This window comes from Ovis aries, chromosome 17 (genome assembly GCF_016772045.2).
Source record: "Ovis aries strain OAR_USU_Benz2616 breed Rambouillet chromosome 17, ARS-UI_Ramb_v3.0, whole genome shotgun sequence".
In the NCBI taxonomy this organism is placed as follows: Eukaryota; Metazoa; Chordata; class Mammalia; order Artiodactyla; family Bovidae; genus Ovis; species Ovis aries.
In genome coordinates, this window is record NC_056070.1 from 37,176,967 (window position 1) to 37,198,366 (window position 21,400).

At 36.1% G+C, this 21,400-nt stretch overlaps 1 protein-coding gene across 4 annotated transcripts in view; it reads left to right on the forward strand.

Moving 5' to 3' along the window:
• Positions 1-21,400, forward strand: part of FSTL5 (follistatin like 5) — a 937,018-nt gene that overhangs the window by 697,325 nt on the left and 218,293 nt on the right. For all 4 annotated transcript variants that reach the window (XM_027956327.2, XM_042234380.1, XM_042234379.1 and 1 more), the window contains exon 8: positions 18,159-18,279. In XM_027956327.2, coding sequence (XP_027812128.2) covers positions 18,159-18,279 — 121 coding nt within the window. The remainder of the gene's footprint in view (positions 1-18,158; positions 18,280-21,400) is intronic.

Below are 21,400 nucleotides of genomic sequence, written 5' to 3' on the forward strand. Positions count from 1 at the left end.
GCAAGAAAACCATAAGAAATGCATATTGAGTACAAATACCAATAAATGGATAGTTTTATCACTTGAATATATATTAGCACCTGAATCTGGTCATTTTAAAAAAATTGTGTTTATATTTTATTTATATGGAGATGCAAGAGATGTGGGTTCAATCTATGGGTCAAGAAGATCCCGTGGAGTAGGAATTGGCAACCCACTCCAGTATTCTTGCCTGGAAAATCCCATGGACAGAGGAGCCTGGCAGGCTACAGCTTTGGGGGTCACAAAGAGTTGGGAATGACTGAGTGACTGAGCAGCAAAGCAAACATATGTGCTCATATGATCAACTGAATGATTGCCTGATTTTTATAATAAAGCTATGGACTACTGGGTGATCCAAATTTTCCTAGCCAGGAAAAGTAAGTTTTGTGATGGAAAACTGACCTTGTTACCTCTCTTCACTGATTTTTCTTAATCTCCTTCTTTCATCCCTCACTTCTCTCATTGAAAGATAAATTTTTCAGGCATGTGATATCTTTACTGTGGTTACCACCTGATCTCAAAAACCTAGGAGACTCCATCTCCTGAAGATGATTGTGTACATTTATCTGACAGATTTTAATACTTCTCTTTACCTTTGGCCTTTAGCAGTATGAATATATTGGATTGGACAAAAGCTTCATTCGGGTTTACCTATAACATCTTATACAAAAACTTGAATGAACTTTTCGACCAACCCAGTATTTATAGGTTACATTTTAGTTCATTATCTATGGAAAATTCTTAACCATTCATTTTTCAAATGTTTTCCTCTCCATTCTCGCTCTCTTTTATTTCTGAGGCTTCAAGTAAGCATATTTTACACTGATATGGGCCAGTATCTTTTGGGTACTCTGTTCTTTTAAGAATGTTTTCAATAATTTCCTCTTTTGTTTCCATCTGAGTAATGTGTATTGACCTATATTCAAGTTCACCAAGGCTTTCCTTGGATGTGTCAGCTTTACTGATGAGCCTGTCAGAGATATTCTTCATTTCTGTTACTGTGTATGGGGGGTAAATTTATTTCCAGCATGCCCTTTGACATTTTCTTATTGTTGCCGTTTCTCTGCTGAAATTACCCATCTATTCAGGAATGTCTTCAAGATTTTTCCATTGGCGCTTGTAACGTATTAATCACAGTCATTTTAAATCCCCTGTCTGATTTTTAGTTCTTGTTGTTTGTTTTGTCTCTCAACAGCAGATTATTTTTCCTTTCCACATCTCATAACTTTTAGTTTAAATCTACATACTCTGTCGGGTGCCAGAGATCAAGGTAAATATTATTTGCGCCTGGGCATAGACATGTCTCTCTTCCTGCTTGGCATTTATTGAGGAGCTCTGTTTCAGTTTTGTTGGTTGTGGCAATTACTGTCAATGCACTGTGAGCCTCAGATTCCTTCAGTGTTACCTTGTGGTTAGGGAGGGAGCAGATGGACGGAATATCTGAGCACCTTCTGGTTGTGTCTGGTCCACGTTCAGTTTTAGGTGCTCCCTATGAGCCTGCACCTTCATCTCTCAACACTCTTGTCCCTCCATTAGTCTCCTGCTGCTGGTTTCTTGGAGCGCCTTATCCTGGGCGGTGAGGAGCAAAGTTTTCTACAGTTTCCTCATTCAGCATCAGATTTAGGCATTTCATGTGTCTCTGAGTCATTTGAGCCAAGTTTCCTCGGTGGTGCTGTCTTCCTCCAGTGGTAGTGAAAGTAGCTCAGTCATGTCCGACTCTTTGCGACCCCATTGTCTATACAGTTCATGGAATCCTCCAGGCCAGAATACTGGAGTGGGTAGCTGGTCCCTTCTCCAGGGGTTCTTCCCAACCCGGGTCTCTCGTATTGCAGGCAGATTCTTTACCAGCTGTGCCACCAGGGAAGCGCCAGTAGTAAAGGCTCTTTAAATATCTGAAACTAGGAGGCTTTCTTGCCCCTCTCCTTCACCCAAGCTCGTGAGTTTTCACCCACTGAAAGTGACAGGATTTGCTGCCCTTTTTCAGCAGCTTAAGAATTTATTCCATCGGGGAGAAGGATCCAGGTAAGAATTGTTTTTTCTCTCAGCAGTGCTGTTATGGGAGGCATGCTTCTTCTGCTCTCTCCTGCCCCCAGTCTTTCCAGGAGCAAACTGCTGGTCCATGGAGAAGGGGCTGCAAGTGTCCGTGCTCCCAGGACTCTCTATTCTCACAGCTGTGGCTGCTCAGCTTTCAGCGGTTCCCTAAGAAGTTAGTTGATAACCTTTAGTACCTGTGCAGATGCCTGCCTTGTGTCATTGCAATGCTCTGGGCAAGGTGAATGATTGCCTGTGTCTTGTCTGTCTGGAGGTTTACTTCACCTCTCCCCATATTTCCCTCGTTATTGCTTTTCAAAGAAGTCAGCACTCTGATAGGTTTAAGAAGAATGTGATTTTGCAGGTGGCCCAGATTCTTCTTCTTGTTGGATTAGTACACTTTTCATATATCTGTCGTAAGATGGAGCCATAATACATATCATTAATTCATTAATTACATAAAAGTCATCAGCTTCCAGGTACCTTTGGTTATTATGTCGTTAATATTTTTGAGGAAACCAAAATAAGTATTTATTCTCTTTGAAATACACCAAAATATAGCTTAAAATCTAAATGGTTTTAGTTCACTAAATTAAGAAGTGCCATTCCTCTCTATTTAAAGTAATAAGATATTTTGAGAATTTCTACATACACTTAGGGGGAGCTATGTACTTGAAGTGTATTGATTTAACATTTAGTAGATATTTTTAAAATTTTATTTATTTATTTATTTTTGGTTGGGCTGAGTCTTTGTCGCTGCAGGCACGTTTTCTCCAGTTGTAGAGAGCATCCGCTGTTCTTCCTTGTGGTGCATGGGCTTCTCATTGCATCGGCCACTCTTGTTGCAGAGCACTGGCTCTAGGTCGTGGGCTCAGTAGTTGTGATGCATGGGCTTAGTTGCTCCATGGCCCGTGGAATCTTCCTGGACCAGGATCAAACATGTGTCCCCTGTATTAGCAGATGGCCACTTATCTGCCTAGAGACATCCTAGTATTTTTTTTTATTTTACTTTTTTAATATTTCAAAAAACAGTTTATTTACACTTAAATAAGGATAAGTCTGAGGTGTGTACAATTTAAAGTGAAATAATACATGGATAACTATAGACTCGATACTCATTTAAAAATATAGTATGACAAACACACTTGAAGCCTTTGTAGATTCCTCCTCATTATAGTTTTCTTTTACTCAGTTATAATTCCTACCATGAGCCATAGCTCATACCATGAGCTATTCTTTTTATTCTTACCATAAAGGTATTTATCTAAGGCACAGTTTATTTTTGCCTATTTTGGACTTTATGTAAATTGAGCAGTACTGCACCCTAAATACATATGACCCTGAGATTGGGGATGCATCCATGAAGACACTTGGGCCAGTAAGTGTGACCTTAGAACCAGATTCAGGTGGCCTAGTTATGACTATTGTGTTATTAGCTTAATAGCCTTCCTTCATAGAGAAGTTACTCAACCCTCCTGACCTCTGTTTCTTTGTGTGTAAAACATATTGTCAATGCGAGTAATTAATATGGTTAATTAATATATTACAGTTCAAAGTTATATGGATCTTTATGTTTTAGAGTACCTACATTTTGAAGATGCTCTGTATAAGGAATAGGACAAAAATTATAATTGACAATTAGTTAAAACATAGGATATTAATTCCAGCAGAAAAAGAAATCACAGAAAATTATAACTATGTTTCTAAATTTCACAGAAATATATGTCCATATAAACACATTCCATGGCTACTGTCGGGCCCTTGGGAGGGACTTGCACAAATGAAGGGCTCTGAAACGTGAACTTTGTCAGTTTCAAGGCACATCTGACTGCATGTATGCAAAATACCTTGAAGAGTGGTTCTGTAACAGTGATTGATATTTTTGCTTATTTTTATTACTTACTATTATATTGATGGAGACTTTTTGTGAGCAATTTTCTTAAGGAGATGAAATATAATTTATATAATTATTTACATATATCCCAAATAATATTGTTAGTCACAGTTTTTTTTATCATTTTGATTTTTCTACCAATAATCAAAATTTTGTTTTGTGTTTGTTTTTCAAAGTATTTCCCACTCATATTAGTTTACTGTTCTATTCCAGTTCTTTAAATTGATACATTAAATTCTTTGCTTTAAGAAAAAAGGTATTAAAAGAAGTGTATTGACCAAATTGAATTTTTATTATTTGACTTTATCATACTCTGTGCTTTTAATTGGTGATAGATTAAACATCTAAGGAAAAAGACTGGAAAGAAACTTCCATGATTTTTAGAAAACCATATAAATTATGAGATTATAGAACTTCCATCAATTTCAATATATAGATCCTATCTTAAATTGCTTTTATTACTATTTTATAAAAATATATTTTGTATACATAAAAATCTAGTAAAATAACTTTCGCAACATTACAAAGTAACAGCATACTAGCGTAACTGAAATTAGAAAGGAAATTAATGTCTGTGTATATCGAAACAGCGTATATTACATGGAAAACCTCATTTAAAGTCTAGTAATACTGGGACCATATAATTTGAAACAATCAGTAAAAGCATAATATGAAATAGGAAAGTACACTTAAGTTCAAAATGTACCATTTTCTAATGGATGGGATTTATCTTTTAATCATAACAAATGTGTATGGATAAATGCAGGCCTTAAATTCTGCTGTTTTATTCTGGTATAATCTGACCTTATGTTTATTGCCATGTACATCCTGAATGATCACTGCCTGTCATCTGCAGGTGATTAAACTTTGCCATTACTACCCTTAAACCATTGATTATAGTCAATAAATAGTAGCTATAAACTATTTAAATTTTAGAAATGTGCTGCAGATTTTCCTTTTTTCTATTTCCCTTTTGTGCTGCCTTTAAGAATATAAGCAATCAGCTCAACAAAATAAGTGATTTTAGGTGTTTTTTTATTTTGTATTGACTTTCCAGACATTAGTGCCTTGAGGCGACTTTCTAATGGTATAGAGGTTCATAAAGATTTAATCACTGAAGAAATATTTATGGAGAATCTATTTGCAGCAAGATTATAAAGGTGTGATGGGGATTTAAAATAAGTGCAAATTTTGTCTCTGAATTCAAGTAGTATCTGTTCTAAAGCCATAACTTTCAACCGTGGCCAAGCATCCAAATCACACAGTTGTTTTAATCTATTTAAGATTGGAAAAACTGCTGAGAAAATGAAATATGAAAAGAGTAGAAATGATGAATCAGGATGGAGGTAAAGTATAGGGTTGATGTAATGGTATGAAAAAACTCCACAAGTAATTTTGAAGTTTCCCTAAAATAATGAATAATTGGGACAAGAATATGGTTTAAGAATTGTGTGGGACTTCCCTGGAGGTTCACTGGTTAAAGTTTTGCCTTCCGATGCAGGAAGTGTGGGTTTGATCCCTGATTGGGGATCATGGCATCTGGTCCCATCACTTCATGGCAAATAGATGGGGAAACAGTGGAAAGAGTATGGACTATTTTGGGGGGCTCCAAAACCACTGCAGATGGTGACTGAAGTGAAGTGAAGTGAAATTACTCAGTCATGTCCGACTCTTTGCCACCTCATGGAGTGTAGCCTACCAAGCTCCTCTGTACATGGGATTTTCCAGGCAATAGTACTGGAGTGGATTGCCATTTCCTTCTCCAGAGGATTTTCCCAACTCAGGGCTCGAACACGGGTCTCCTGCATTGTAGACAGATGCTTTACCGTCTGAGCCACCAGGGAAGTCCATATGTTGACTGCAGCCATGAAATTAAAAGACGCTTACTCCTTGGAAGAAAAATTATGACCAACCTAGATAGCATATTCAAAAGCAGAGACATTACTTTGCCAGCAAAAGTCCTTCTAGTCAAGGCTATGGTTTTCCAGTGGTCATGTATGGATGTGAGAGTTGGACTGTGAAGAAAGCTGAGGGCTGAAGAATCGATGCTTTTGAACTGTGGTGTTGAACTATGGAGAAGACTTCTAAGAGTCCCTTGGGCTGCAAGGAGATCCAACCAGTGCATTTTAAAGGAGATCAGCCCTGGGTGTTCCTTGGAAGGAATGATGCTAAAGCTGAAACTCCAGTACTTTGGCCACCGCATGTGAAGAGTTGACTCATTGGAAAATACTGTGATGCTGGGAGGGATTGGGGGCAGGAGAAAAAGGGGACCCCAGAGGATGAGATGGCTGGATGGCATCACTGACTCGATGGACGTGAGTTTGAGTGAACTCCGGGAGTTGGTGATGGACAGGGAGGCCTGGTGTGCTGCGATTCATGGGGTCGCAAAGAGTTGGACACAACTGAGAGACTGAACTGAACTGAACTGGGGAGCTAAAATGCCTGGTAGCAAAAAAACGAAAAAACAAACAAACAAACAAACAAAAAAACAACAACTAAGCATGAGGCATAAGCGATATTGTAACAAATTAAAGAAACATTGAACGATTGCATAATAACAAGAGTTCTGTTCTGTAATGTGACCATTTGGGTGTTAATCTTAGACCCCTTTGTTTGGTTGATGTCTTATTCTGTTGGGCTTCTGTTACAAAAGACTACAGGCTCGATGGTATAAACAACAAAAAAGTATTTCTCACAGTTCTGAGGCCAAGTTCAAGACAAGGCATCCACACATTAGTCTTCTGAGTAAGATACCCTTTTCCCAGTTCAACACCAGAGTCCTCCTCCTGTGTCCTCAAAGCAAGGAATGGCTAAGGCATCTCTGTGCAGTCTCTTTTACAATAACATGAAAACCATGCTTAAGGTCCCCACCCTCACAATTTAATAAACCTCCAAAGGCCCACTGTCACATTAAGTTTTAGGATTTCAGCAGATGAAGTGTGTGGTGAGGCACACAAACATTCAGACCATAGCAGTTGGTGATCTCAGATCATCCGCAAATTATCAGCATATTTCAATTTTCTTCTATATAAAATGAAGCTAACAGTAGAACATTTTTAAAAAGTTGCTTAAGGTTAAAATTTGGTAATTTATTTAAATTATTTATCACAGCATGTGACATAGTCAAGTGTCCAATAAATATTTGTTGAGTTGTATTATAAATGTAGTGAAGCAATCTGTGTTTCATCTGAAGGGGTGGGACACTCTTGTTTATTCAGAAATGCTATATGAGAAGGTGATTATAAAATGATATATTGAAACAAATTGAGTCTGAAAGATTTTGCTTCTACTTGAAAGAAACAGGAAAAAATATGAAAAAATATAGAAACTAGAAGGGGTTACACAGTATGCTAATTTAGAAAATATCTAAGTTAAAGGGACTTCACATTGCAGAATAATACATAGAAAAATAACATTCCAAAGGTTATATTCTTGGAAAATTTTCACATCATTGGGTGAAAGAATCTTGATTATAGTAATCTGGAAAGGACAGTGTTTTCTAGGTAGTTATGTAGGAAAACATCTGGAAAAGTTGTTTATTTCAGGTTTTGTGGATATTTAAAAATATGAGGACCTACTCTATGGCACATGGGATGCTGCTCAACGTTATATGGCAGCCTGGATGGGAGGGGAGTTTTGGAGATAATGGATGTAAGTTTGTGTATGGCTGAATTCTTGCTCTATTCATCTGAAACTATCATAACATTGTATGTAAATCAACTATGTGCATGCCTGCGAAGTCACTTCAGATGTGTCCAACTGTTTGCAACCCCATGGACTGTAGTCCGCCAGGCTCTGCTGTCCACGGGATCCTCCAGACTATAATACAGGAGTGGGTTACCATGACCACCTCCAGGAGATCCTCCCAACCCAGGAATCGAACCCACATTTCTTACATCTCCTGCATTGGCAGGTGGGTTCTTTACCAATAACACCATCTGGGAATCAGCTATACTCCAGTAAAAAATAAAAAGTTTTTTAAAAAGTGTTATTTGAAAATTGCCTTTAAGACATGTGTGTGCACTTTGGCATAAATAAATATAAACGTAATTACACATATTAGACATACTTTGGGTTTTTATGCTGATTTCCGTTTATTCTTGTCCAGTGAGGGATTTCACCTTTGTTCTGACTTGGTCTCCCTTAATCTATTCTGCTGTGAGGAGTCCATGTTCTATGTGCTTGCTTGCCTTACGTTAACTAAGAATCTTACTGTTACATTTCAGGTTATTGAGAGTTATGTTTGGCTTATAATGTTTCTCAAGATATTTTAAATCCTTAATTGATCTCTACAGATATTTGGCTTTTCCCCATATTATACCAACTGCATGTCACCTACCTGCTTCAGTGTTAACCTGAGGAATAATTCTGGCCTTTCTGTTTGGCATTTCTGCTCTGTAGCCTAGGTGGGGGTGTAGAATCCCTGTTTTAAATGGTAACCCATGGTCGTGTAACGGATGCTATGACACACTGGTGTCACACACTGACATTCTTGTTAGGGTTAAATCTCTAAATCCTCTCCTATCAGGCAAGATGTAAGGCTTTTCCTGCAAGTCCATGAGACCCCCTGGGAGGTGCCAAAACATGATATGCCTAATCTCTTATATTGGGTTGGCCAAAATATTCACTCATTTTTTTTCCACAAAATGGCTCTAGTAGGGCTTAGTTTTCTTGAACTTCATTTGAAGCATTTTTGTAAGATTGTATTATGAGCTGCTGTATCAGTATGCATTAAAAATTCAAAATATGTGAATTTTTGTGTAGCAATTTTAATAGTGAATACAGAAGCAAAAACATTTTTGGCATATTATGCTTTATTATCTCAAGAAAGATAAAGTGTAACCGAAACACACACACACACACACACACACACACACACACACACACACAAAATGAATTGTACAGTGTATAAAGAAGGTACTATGATGAATCGACTTTGTCAAAAGTGGTTTGTGAAGTTTTGCCCTGGAGATTTCTTGCTGCGTGATGCTCCATGATTTGGGAGACCAGTTGAAGTTGATGGAGATCAAATTGAGACATTCATTGAGAACAATCAACATAATCAACATTATTTTATGTGAGAGATAACCAATATTCAAATCAAGCATTGGAAATCATTTATACCTGTTTGATTATGTTAATTGCTTTGATGTTTGGGTTGCACATAAGTTAAGCCAAAAAAATAAGCCACTTGACTGTATTTCCATACATGATTCTCTAAACATAAGGAAAATATTCCATTTTTAAAGCAAATTGTGACAGGCAATGACAAGTGCATACTGTGGGAAAAAAGAGATTGTAAGGCAATAGAACTGAACCATCACCAACCAAACCAAAGGCCAGTCTTTATGCAAAATTGATGTGTATATTCTGGGATTGGAAGGAAATCCTCTATTATGAACTCCTTCTGGAAAACCAAGCAATTATTTCCCAACAAGTACTGCTCCAAGTTAGACAAAATAAAAATAGCACTTAATGAAAAGTGTCAAAAATTATTTAACAGAAAATGCATAATCTTCCATTAAGATAATGCAAAACCACATGTTTCTTTGATGACGAGGTAAAAACTTTTATAGCTTGGCTAGGAAGTTCTGATTTGTCTGCTTTATTAACCAGACATTGGACCTTCAAATTTCCATTTATTTAGTCTTTACAAAATTCTCTTAATGGAAAAAATTCCAATTCCCTGGAAGACTGAAAAAGGTACCTGGAACAGTTCTTTGCTCAAAAAGATAAAAAGTTTGGGGAAGACGGAATTATAAAGTCACCTGAAAAATAGCAGAAGATTGCAAAACAAAGTGGTGAAGATGTTCAATAAATTTCTTAATGAGAATGGAAAATATCTCTTTTATTTTTACTTAAGACCTAAGGAACTTTTTGGCCAACCCAATAGTTACAGTTGAGAAAAAGAGGTAACAATGAATAGTCATTTCATTATAAAAAAATTGAAAGGAAATTATAAATGCTTAGATATAATTGTTATAACAATAAGAACATGAGAATAAATGTTGCCTTAAGAGGCGGTATTACAAATTACACTTTAAGAGGAGGGAGTGAATCAACACCTTATTTCTTTATTTTCTGTTGTTGAGAAAGCAGGGAGACTGTTGACTTACTTTGAACGCTGTTGTTTTGTGACCTCAGATCTGTCCAGGTTCCCTTCTTCCATTTTCGTCATACACTTCCACTGTATTTCTAGCTTCTTTCCTTCAAACCTACCAGGATATTTGATCTCTGTTTTGGACATTTTGTTTTCACTTTCTTCTTTATTCTTTAAATCACTAGGTCAATCTATGATTGGCAAGGTAGGTACCATGTATAGGGGTTTAAAGCCCACATTCTGGAATAAGCCTGCCCAGTTTTTCAAACCTGAAACTATTTACTAATTAAGGGCCAAGTGAGATTTAGGGAATGACTTATCAGTATCTTCTGCTATCAAATGGCTGGATTTTAGAAGTCTCTTCTCATAGATTTGGTTTACAGGTTGAATATGTCAATATTTCTGAATTAGAGCAATTTCTGACATAACTGCTTTGCAACTAAGAATTAAAATACATTTATGCATTGTTATTTTTATTTTGCATAGATATCCTGTGGTTTATTATCTTTTAACGCTTACAATATTTTGTAGTTCAGAGTGTTTCTTCTTTATGTAAACATATTGATTATTCCTTCTTTCTAGATTTATAAATTGTTCCATACTCATAAAGATGTCATTAGACAAGGTGATACACAGTTTTATTTTAATATATTACATTTATAATATTTATGTATTCCATGCATAAATTATTTTAATAGCAGTTTTATTGAAATGTAATCTTCATATGATAAAACTAACCCCTTTAAAATATGTAATTTAGTGGTTCTTAGTATACTCACAGAAGTTTTCAGTCATCATTGTGATTACAGTTTAGAATAGTATGACTCCATATATATTAGAAGTCGTATCCCATCATTCCATCCCCTCAGCTCCTGATAACCACTAATCTCTACCTGTATGGATTTGGCCATTCTGAATATTTCATACAAATAGACTCATACAATTTGAGACTTATTTTTCCATTTAGTGTGTTTTCGATATTCATTTATGTTGTAGTATATATCTGTATATTTTCCTTTTAAGTAGAAAATTGTTCTGTTGTATATAGATGTATAATTTTATGTTTGTCCATTCAACAGTTCATAGGTATTAGAGTTATTTTCACTTTTAGGTTACTTTGAACATTCATGCTCAGCTTATGTATAGTCTTATGTTTTTGTTCTTTTAAGTATATGCCTAGAAGTGAATTTTTTATACATATAATTACTCTCTAACTTTTTAAGGAACTGCCAAACTGTGATCCAAAGTATATGCACAATTCTCATCAGCAAAGTCTGAAGCTTCCTGTTTTTCTACACCCTTCCAATATTGTTACTATCCATCTTTTTAATTTTAGCCATTCCAACAAGTTTTAAGTTGTATCTCATAGAGATTTTTATTTGCATTTTCCTAGTGACTAATGATGCTAGATTTTTTAAATTATGTGCTTATTGCTCATTTGTAAATCTTTCTTGAGATGTACTATTCAAATCCTTTATCCATTGTTTTGATTTGATTAGGTGTCTTTTTAATGTTCAGTTATATAGTTCTTTACATATTTCGGATACAAGATTCTTATGAAACAAATAATTCAAAAATATTTTCTCCTCTGAAGGGTATTTTTTAGCTTTTTGAATAGTGTCCTTTGGGGAACAGAAGTTTTTTTTTTTTTTTAATTAATTTTGTTAAAGTTTAATGCATCCAATTTCTTTACTTTGCTTATGTGGTTACTGCAGTCTTTGCTCAGGTACCTACCTAGTGCTGAGCTAATTACTGGATAGAGACTTAATTAAAAGCTTTGAATCAATATGTGTTCCAGACTTTGGCATGATGCTCTTTTTTTTTTTTTTTTTTTTTTGATTGGAGGTAAATTGCTTTACTATGTTCTGTTGGTTTCTGCCATACAGCAACACAAATAAGCCATAATTAGGCATATATCAGCCTCCTCTTGAGTCACCCTCCTCCCCCAATTCCATCACTCTGGATCATCACAGGGTATCAGGCTGGGCTCCTTGATATATAGCATTTCTCATTAGCTATCTATTTTATACTGTATATATGTCAATCCTGTTTTCTCCATTCATCCAACTCTCTCCCTCCCCACTGCGTCCACAGGCCCATTCTCTATATCTACATCTCCATTCCTTCCTCGAAAATAGGTTCATCAATACCATTTTTTTAGATTTAACATATATATACATTAATATATGATTTTTTTTCTCTTTCTTATCTACTTCATTCTATATAACAATTCTAGGTTCATCCACCTCACTAAAACTGACTGAAATTCATTCTTTTTTATGGCTGAGTAGTATTTCATTGTATATATGTAACACATCTTTATCCATTCATCTGTCAATGGACATCTAGGTTTTCATGTCCTAGCTATTGTAAATATTGTTGCTATGAACACTGAAGTACATGTATCAGTTTCAATTATGGTTTTCTCAGGGTATATGCACAGTAGTAGAAACAGTATTTCATATGTAGTTTTATTCCTAGTTTTTTAAGGAGTCTCCATACTGTTCTCCATAGTGACTGAATCAATTTACATTCCTACCAACAGTGCAAGAGGGTTCCCTTGTCTCCTCATTGTCTTCAGCGTTTATTGTCTGCAGATTTTTTGATGATGGCCACTCATACTGGTGCGAGGTGATACCTCATTGGGTTTTGATTTGCATTACTCTAATAATTAGTGACGTTGAACATATTTCCTGTGTTTACTGGCTATCTGAATGTCTTCTTTGGAGAAGTGTCTGTTTGGGTCTTCTACCCACTTATTGAATGGGCTATTTCTTTTTCTGATATTGAGCTATGGGATCTGCATTATACTCTGGAGATTAATTGTTTGTCAGTTGTGTGGTTTGCAATTATTTTCTCCTGAATTCTGAGGGTTGTCTTTTCATGTTGTTTACTGTTTCCTTTGCCCTATGGCTCAGACGGTAAAGCGTCTGCCTGCAATGTGGGAGACCTGGGTTCGATTCCTGGGTCAGGAAGATCCCCTGGAGAAGGAAACGGCAGTCCACTCCAGCACTCTTGCCTGGAAAATGCCATGGATGGAGGAGCCTGATAGGCTACAGTCCATGGGGTCGCAAAGAGTCGGACACGACTGAGAGACTCCACTTTCACTTTGCTGTGCAAAAGCTTTTAAGTTTAATTAGGTCCTTTTTTTTTTTTTTCCATTACTCTAGGAGGTGGTTCAAAGAGGATCTTGCTGTCATTATGTCAAAGAGTGCACTGCCTATGTTTTCCTCCAAGAGTTTTATAGTTTCTGGCCTTAACATTTAAGTCTTTATATCCATTTTGAGTTTATTTTGTTTATGGAATTGGTAATTGTTCTAGTTTCATTCTTTTACATTTAGCTGTCTAGTTTTCCCAGCATCACTTATTGAAGAGTCTGTCTTTTCTCTAAGGATAAGGTGTCCATAAGTGTGCAGGGTTATCTCTGAGCTTTTTAATCTTGTTCCATTAGTCGCTATTTCTGTCTTTGTGCCAGGACCATATTGTCTTGATGACTGTAGTTTTGTAGTATTGTCTGAGATCAAGAAGGCTGATTCCTCCAGCTCCATTTCTCTTTGTCAGATTGCTTTGGCTATTCAGGGTCTTTTGTGTTTCCAAACAAATTGTGAACTTGGTTGTTCTAGTTCTGTGAAAAATGCCAGTGGTAGTTTGATAGGGATTTCATTGAATCTATAGATTGCTTTGTGTAATATAGTCATTTCACAATATTGATTCTTCCAATACAAAAAACTTGGTATATCTCTCCATACGTTTGTGTCAACTTTGATTTGTTTCATCAGTGTCTTAAAGTTTTCTACAAACAAGTCTTTTGTCTCTCTAGGGAGGTTAAGTTCTGTATATTATTCTTTTTGTTGCAATGGTTAATAGGATTGTTTCCTTAATTTCTCTTTCTGATTTTCATTGTAGTGTATAGGACTGAAAGAGATATCTGTATATTAATTTTATATCCTGAAACTTTACTATATTCATTGATTAGCTTTAATAATTTCCTAGTGGCATCTTTAAAGTTTTCTATATATAGTATCATGTCATCTGCAAACCTGGGAGAAGGGAAGGGCTACCAACTCCAGTATTCAGGCCTAGAGAATTTCATGGGATCTCAAAGAGTTGGGCATGACTGAATGGCTTTCACTCCCTGGCAAACAGTGAGAGTTTTGCTTCTTCTTTTTCAATCTGGATTCCTTTTATCTCTTTTTCTTCTCTGATTTCTGTGGTTAGGAAATCTAGAACAATGTTAAATAACAGTGTCAAAAGCGGCACCCTGCTCTTGTTCCTGTTCTTAGAGGAAATGCTTTCAGGTTTTCAACATTGAGGATAATGTTTGCTGTGGATTTGTGGTATATGGCCTTTATTATGTAAAGGTATGTTGCTGGGAGAAATATCAATAACCTCAGATATGTAAAGAACGTCGATGTAAGTGAAATAGAAGAGTGAAAATGTTGGCTTAAAACTCATTCAGGAAAGTAAGATCATGGCATTTGGTCCCATCACTTCATGGCGAATAGATGGGGAAACAATGGAAACAGTGAGAGACTTTAGTTTTTGGAGCTCCAGAATCACTGCAGATGGTGACTGCAGCCATGAAATTAAAAGACACTTACTCCTTGGAATAAAGGTTATGACTAACCTAGACAACATATTAAAAAGCAGAGACATTACTTTGCCAACAAAGGTCCATCTAGTCAAGGCTGTGGTTTTTCCAGTAGTCATGTATGGATGTGAGAGTTGGAGTATAAAGCAAGCTGAACACCAAAGAACTGATGCTTTTGAACTGTGGTGTTGAAGACTCTTGAGAGTCCCTTGGACTGCAAGGAGATCCAACCAGTCCATCCTAAAAGAAATCAGTCCTGAATATTCATTGGAATGACTGATGTTGAAGCTGAAACTCCAATACTTTGGCCACCTTATGCAAAGAGGTGACTCATTAGAAAAGACCCTGATGCTGGGAAAGATTGAAGGCAGAAGAAGAAGTGAACAGAGGATGAGACGATGGATGGCATCACCAACTCAATGGACATGCATTTGAGTAGGCTCTGGGAGTTGGTGATGGACAGGGAAACCTGGTGTGCTGCAGTCTATGGTGTCACAAAGAATCAGACATGACTGATCGACTGAACTGAACTGATGTTACATCTACACCTACTTTCTGGAGTTTTGGTGTGTTTTTTTTGTTTGTTTTATTTTGTTTATCATAAATGTGTGTTGAATATTGTCAAAAAGCTGTCTCTGCATCTTTTGGGATAATCATACATTTTTATATTTCAATTTGTTAATATGGTGTTTCACATTGATTGGTTTGTGTATATTGAGGAATCCTTGCATCCCTGGGTTAAAGCCTGCTTGATCATGATGTATGATCCTTCTATTGTTGCATTCTATTTGCTGGTATTTTTTCAAGACTTTTGCATCTATATTCATCAGTGATATTGACCTGTAATATTCTTTTTTGTAATATCTTTGACTGGTTTTGTTATCAGGGTGATAGTGGTTTTATAGAATGAGTTTGGGAGTGTTCTTCCTTCTGCAATTTTTTGGAAGAGTTTGAAGATAAGTTTTAGTTCTTTGCTAAATATTTGATAGAATTAATCTGTGAAGACATCTGGCCCTTGGTTTTTTTTATCAGAAGTTTTTTGATTATAGTTTCTGTTTCCATTCTTGTGATTAGTGTGTTCATATTTTCTATTTCTTTCCATTTTAGTTTTGAAAAGTTATGCTTTTTAAGAATTTGTCCATTTCTTCCAGATTGTCCATTTTATTGGCACATAGTTGCTCATATCAGTCTCGTGATTCTTTGATTTTGCATTTTCTGTTATAACTTCTTTTTCATTTTTAATTTTACTGATTAGAGTCTTCTCCCTTTTGTTATTGATGAGTCTGGCTAATGGTTGGTCAATTTGTTTATCCTCTTAAAGAACCAGCATTTAGATTTATTGATCTTTGCTACTTTCCTTCATTTCATTTCCATTTATTTCTGCTCTGACCTTTATATTTCCTTTTCTTCTACTAATTTTTTTTCCTTTGTTGTTGTTGCGGTTGTTTTTCTTCTTATTCTTTTTCTAGTTGGTTTATGTGTAAGATTAGGTGGTTTATTTGTTTTCTTTTATTTCTTGAAATAGGCTTGTATTTCTATAAACTCCCTCTTAACACTCTTTTTAGTGCATCCCATAGGTTTTGAGTTGTGTTTTCATTGTCCTTTGTTTCTAGATATTTTTGGATTTCTTTGATTTCTTCAGTGACCTGTTGGTCATTCAGAAATGTATTCTTTAGCATACATGTGTTTCTATTTTCTACAATTTTTTTTTCCTGTAGGTGATATTTAATCTTATAGTGTTGTGGTCAGAAAAGTTACTTGAAATGATTTCAATTTTTTAAAACTAACCAAGGCATGATTCTACTCTTTTGCATAAAATACCCTATAGATCTCAATTATGTCCAACTGATATAACATCATTTAATTCTTGTGTTTCCTTATTAATTGTCTGTTTCAATGATCTACCCATTTGTATGAGTGGAGTGGTAAAGTTCCCACTATTATTGTGCTACTGTCAGTTCCCCCTTTAATAGCTGTTAGCTTTTGCCTTATGTATTGCATTGCTCCTGTGTTGGGTGTGTATATATTTGTAATGTTTATATCTTCTTGGGTTAATCCCTTGATCATATGTAGTGTCCAGTGCTCTATTTCTGTTTTGCATTATGCAATGAATACTTCTGCAAGTGTTACAAATCTGTCTAAGCCTTTGTTCTGCTTGTGTAGGGCCTCAAACTCAGATAGAGATGAGAAATTACGTATTCTGTCTTACTCTTAAAATGTAAAGAAAGTCTACATTTTCTAGTTATATAGATAGTCTTGCACATTTCTGTGGGTTTCTAGATTCCTAGAATATGCGATCTTTTCAAACCCCTTTTTGGATACCTTCCAGTTTTCATTTTTAAGTGTTTTGATGTTCTTGTTATCTCCATTGCATATCTTTGCCATAGGAAGCTGTGCTGCTGCTGCTAAGTCGCTTCAGTCGTGTCCGACTTTGTGCGACCCCATAGACAATGTTATACAAATGCTGATGTTTCTCTTCAAAAACTAGTCTTAGGGCCAGGACTATTTACAGAGACTCAGCTCCAAGTCTGGCTCACAGAAAAGGTCATTAAAATGGAAATATTCAGGGAGCTGCTACATAGGTTAGACTGTGATGATTTTCTGAGGATGGGATCTTGGAGGAGTTTTAAATAGGTTCTTCCCCACTCTGAAGTTTGAGGTATGATGATTTTCACTGCTAGTCAAATCACAAAGTTGGTAGTCCAAGGCTTTTATGTAGCTGTGAAGAGAGGGAAACTATCAGCCTCACTGTTCTTTCTGAGAGGCAGCCACTGTTTCCAGTAAATGCTCTGTGGGCTGGTGCAAGCCTTTGTCTATTTCCAAAGTTCTGAAAATTTTTATTGAGATAATTTTTGCCAATATATTCATTGCCTTTATGAAAGCAAAGCTTTTTTGTCTTTACTGTTTCAGAGGTGTTTCTTGAATTTGATTTTGACAGGAAATGCAAGATTATTTGTTCTTTTTAAATGGTTACCCATGTTTCCTCATAAATTTGAAAGGCCACAGTCATTTCTGTCTAATGTACTGATTGTTCCCAGGAGGCTTGAAAAAATCATGATCTATTCACATGACTATAAATTCCATCTCTGAGACCACACTGCTTTAATATTTTTTCCTGGGTAAATATATAATTAAAGGGTATAAGAATTGCAAATGTGAAGAATGTAGTTAACAGCTGTTTGTTTTAGTTATAAATAAGAAAAAACATTGTAGGCCTTTATTAATGTAAGCTGAATTATAATAAATATGTAAAAATTCAGTTATTTTATATAAGCTCATACATTTCAAATAAATACTAAGAAGTTATACTTTTTTTAAAAAAACTTAATTTGAAATAAGTAATTTTAGCCCATAAAGTCTTCCAAGTTTATTGAACTAACTAATCACTCACAGTGGTCATTTCCATAATTTAAATATATTAATTTACTTTTTCTTGAGTACACATTTTTAAAATGTGAACTGATAAAATATATTTTAAGGACAAATGGCTAATTCTATTTAATTTTGCTTTTTTTCTATAGGACTTTGGAGATGATGGGTCCTTGTATATAACCAAAGTCACCACAACTCACATGGGGAATTATACCTGCTATGCAGAAGGCTATGAAAACATCTATCAGACTCATATCTTCCAAGTGAATGGTAAGAAATGTGGGGTTGTTTTAATGGTTTTTTCTTCAGTAGATATTCAAAGACCATCCCAAATGACTAAGAAAGGCTAGTACTTTGGCCATCTGATGGGAAGAACTGACTCATTGGAAAAGACCCTGATGCTGGGAAAGATTGAAGGCAAGAGGAGAAGGGGACAACAGAGGATGAGACAGTTGAATGGCATCACTGACTCAATGGACATGAGTTTGAGTAAACTCCAGGAGTTGGTGATAGACAGGGAGGCCTGGCATCCTGCAGTCCATAGCATCACAAAGAGTCAGACATGACTGAGGGACTGAACTGAACTGAACTGAGTTTTATAATTTCAATAATCAATTTAATTGCTATGAGCATTGGCCAAGTAGGCTGATAACAATTTTATAATCAGTGCTTTATTTTATTTATGACTTAATTAAAATTTTCTTCATTGAATTGATGATATAGAATTGCATATATGATTCATTAATACACACTAATTAATTCCCATACAGATATGTACATTAATTTACTCTATAGTTTACAAAAAGGAGGCAGAAATTTACTAGGCTTTCTGTAGGAACAGCAAGGTGGTTGGTGTGATTGGTATGAATTAAGAGGAGACTGGCAGGAATGACATTGGAGAGACAGCCTCCAGGCAGATCACATGAATCCCTGTACATAATTAAGAAATTGGATTCTGATTCTTATTATAGCCAGAATATCATTATAACATTATAATATATTATTATATTAAGCATTTATTATTTGAAATGGCATGTTCTAATTTATTTTAAAATGATTGGAAGCACTCGGATCTGTTTTTTAAAAAACTTTAGTAGTCTAGAGGAGAGATAAACATGGCTTAAGATTGAGTGTTAATGATGAAGAGGTAAAAAGTCGCCAGATTGGGGATATATTTTGAAAGTAGATTTGAAGAATGGCTTGTGAATATGAGAAGAAGAGAGCTTTGAAAAGAATGAACCCAAGGAATTTGAAGGCAGCACTTAGATCTATGGTCATAACGTCAACTACAATGGGGAAGAAGCATATTTGGAGACTGAGTAAGATTAATGTTTTTTTTGTCTGTTTCTTTGTTTGTTTATTTGTTTCGACAAGTTAACTTCTATACAATTATCCAGATGGAAGTCAAGTATGCAGTTTAGTATGTAAGTCCAAAGATCAGAATGACAGCACGAAGCTGAATATTTTGATAATATCAGTGTGCATAGACTGGATTTAAAGTCTTAAATTGGAGCTTGATGAAGTCATTTTAGGATAAGTATAGTTGGATTTGAAGTCAGAGAACTGAGCCTTGAAGCTGAGGTTAACAATTGGAGAAACGAAGACTTAGAATGAGCACCCTATAAATCAAGAAAATATTGGAAAAAGAAGTTTGAAAAGGTTAGGGAGCTTATGGTTTTGTTATCAGATTCTTATAGATCTCACTCCTGCTGCCTGGGTTGGGGAGGGTTCGTTTTCTGATCTGCTAAAGCAGAAAATAATGAAGCCAAACCTGAGATTGACCAAACACAGGCTTTATTCAGTGGCCAAAGAATGGAAAAGTGGGAACTAAGTTCACAGATCAACTTCCTGCCTGCCTAATGAAAGGAATCTAATTTTAAAGAGTAAAGACAAAGGAAGGAGGGCTGAGGTGAATGATGAGATAACATTTGCATTAGTCTACCAGGGAAGGCAGAGTAGGGTGCCGCCCCCTTTTATACTTTTTTGACCCTTAGTGTTGGGTCATGGCCACTGACAGATGTGTCATTTAATATGCTAATAAAATAAAATCAGTGTTTAATAAGACCCAGGGTCTGTGGGAGGTCACCTTTGTTGCTATCTTGGTCCAAGCTTTTTCCTGTTTTTTTTGTTTGTTTATTTGTAACATCCTTTCTTATCTCTGGACCCTTTAATTTAAAGATTTATGTTAAATAAATCTTTCTAAAGCTAGAGGTTGATGGATTTTCATCAAAGACTTGGTATGACTCTGCCAATAGTTTAACTACTGTTGGCACTCCACAGAAGCAGATTTAGACCTTGGTTTCTGATGCAAACCCAGCTGTCAACTAAACATGGGTTAAGGCATAGAAATGGACTTTCAAGGAAACCAGTGAAGAAAGCAGACAGGATGTGAAGGAAGTGAAGCATGCTTGTTCCCAGTGGTCTCAGATATTTAAAGTAGGACATTCAGAGATAGCAACTATCCTGGAGGACACACAGTCCTGGGAAGACAGGACAAGTGTGTATGTGGGATGTTTGCTATGTGGGTGCTGCATCCATGATGAAGTGGCTGTTGTAGCAAGTTTGGCCATTGCCCCCCTCTTTGTTGATGAATTATCAATGATGCATTGTGCTTTTTTGTTTTGAGCATATATATATATATATATATATATATATGCATAAATATATTAGGGAGAAACATTCTCCAATTTTGTTCTCGGCTAGCCATTCATTCCCTGGTGGCTCAGTGGTAAAGAATACACCTGCCAATGTAGGAGACATGGTTCCACCCCTGGGTTGGGAAGATCCCCTGCAGGAGGAAACGGCAAACCAGGCCAGTATTCTTGCCTGGAAAATCCCATGGAGAAAGGAGCCTGGCAGGATACAGTCCATGGGATTGCCAAAGAGTCGGACAAGTCTTAGCAACTAAACAACAACAACAACACTAAATAATCTCTTTTATTTAGAGCATCCTCACTTTCAGCCTGTGTTTATCCAGTCTAAGCGGCAGCTGTGTAAAAACTCTTGCTAATTTGTTGAGCAGTGCATGTTACATGCTCTAAGTGGATCAGGATAACAGGAAAAAGTATCAAAAATATAGAACTGGAGTTTTACCAGCACCTTCTAGAAGTTTGATTTAAAATCTTCATTTTGACAAGCTTCTCAAGTAATTGTGATGTAAAGCACGAGAACTATTCTGAATGGTTGCTCTTTCAAGTGTCTGCTTCCCATTCACATCTGATGTAAGTTTCTTACATAACTCACTCATTTGCTATGCTCCAGCTGGGAAGCCCAGGAAGAAGGTTTTGAGCCAAACCGCAGGCATTTGTGTCATAAAATGTGCCCTGAGAGGTTCTGGGGAAATGAAGTGTTCTGATTTCATCCCTCCTGTGGATGAACTATTTACTCTGAT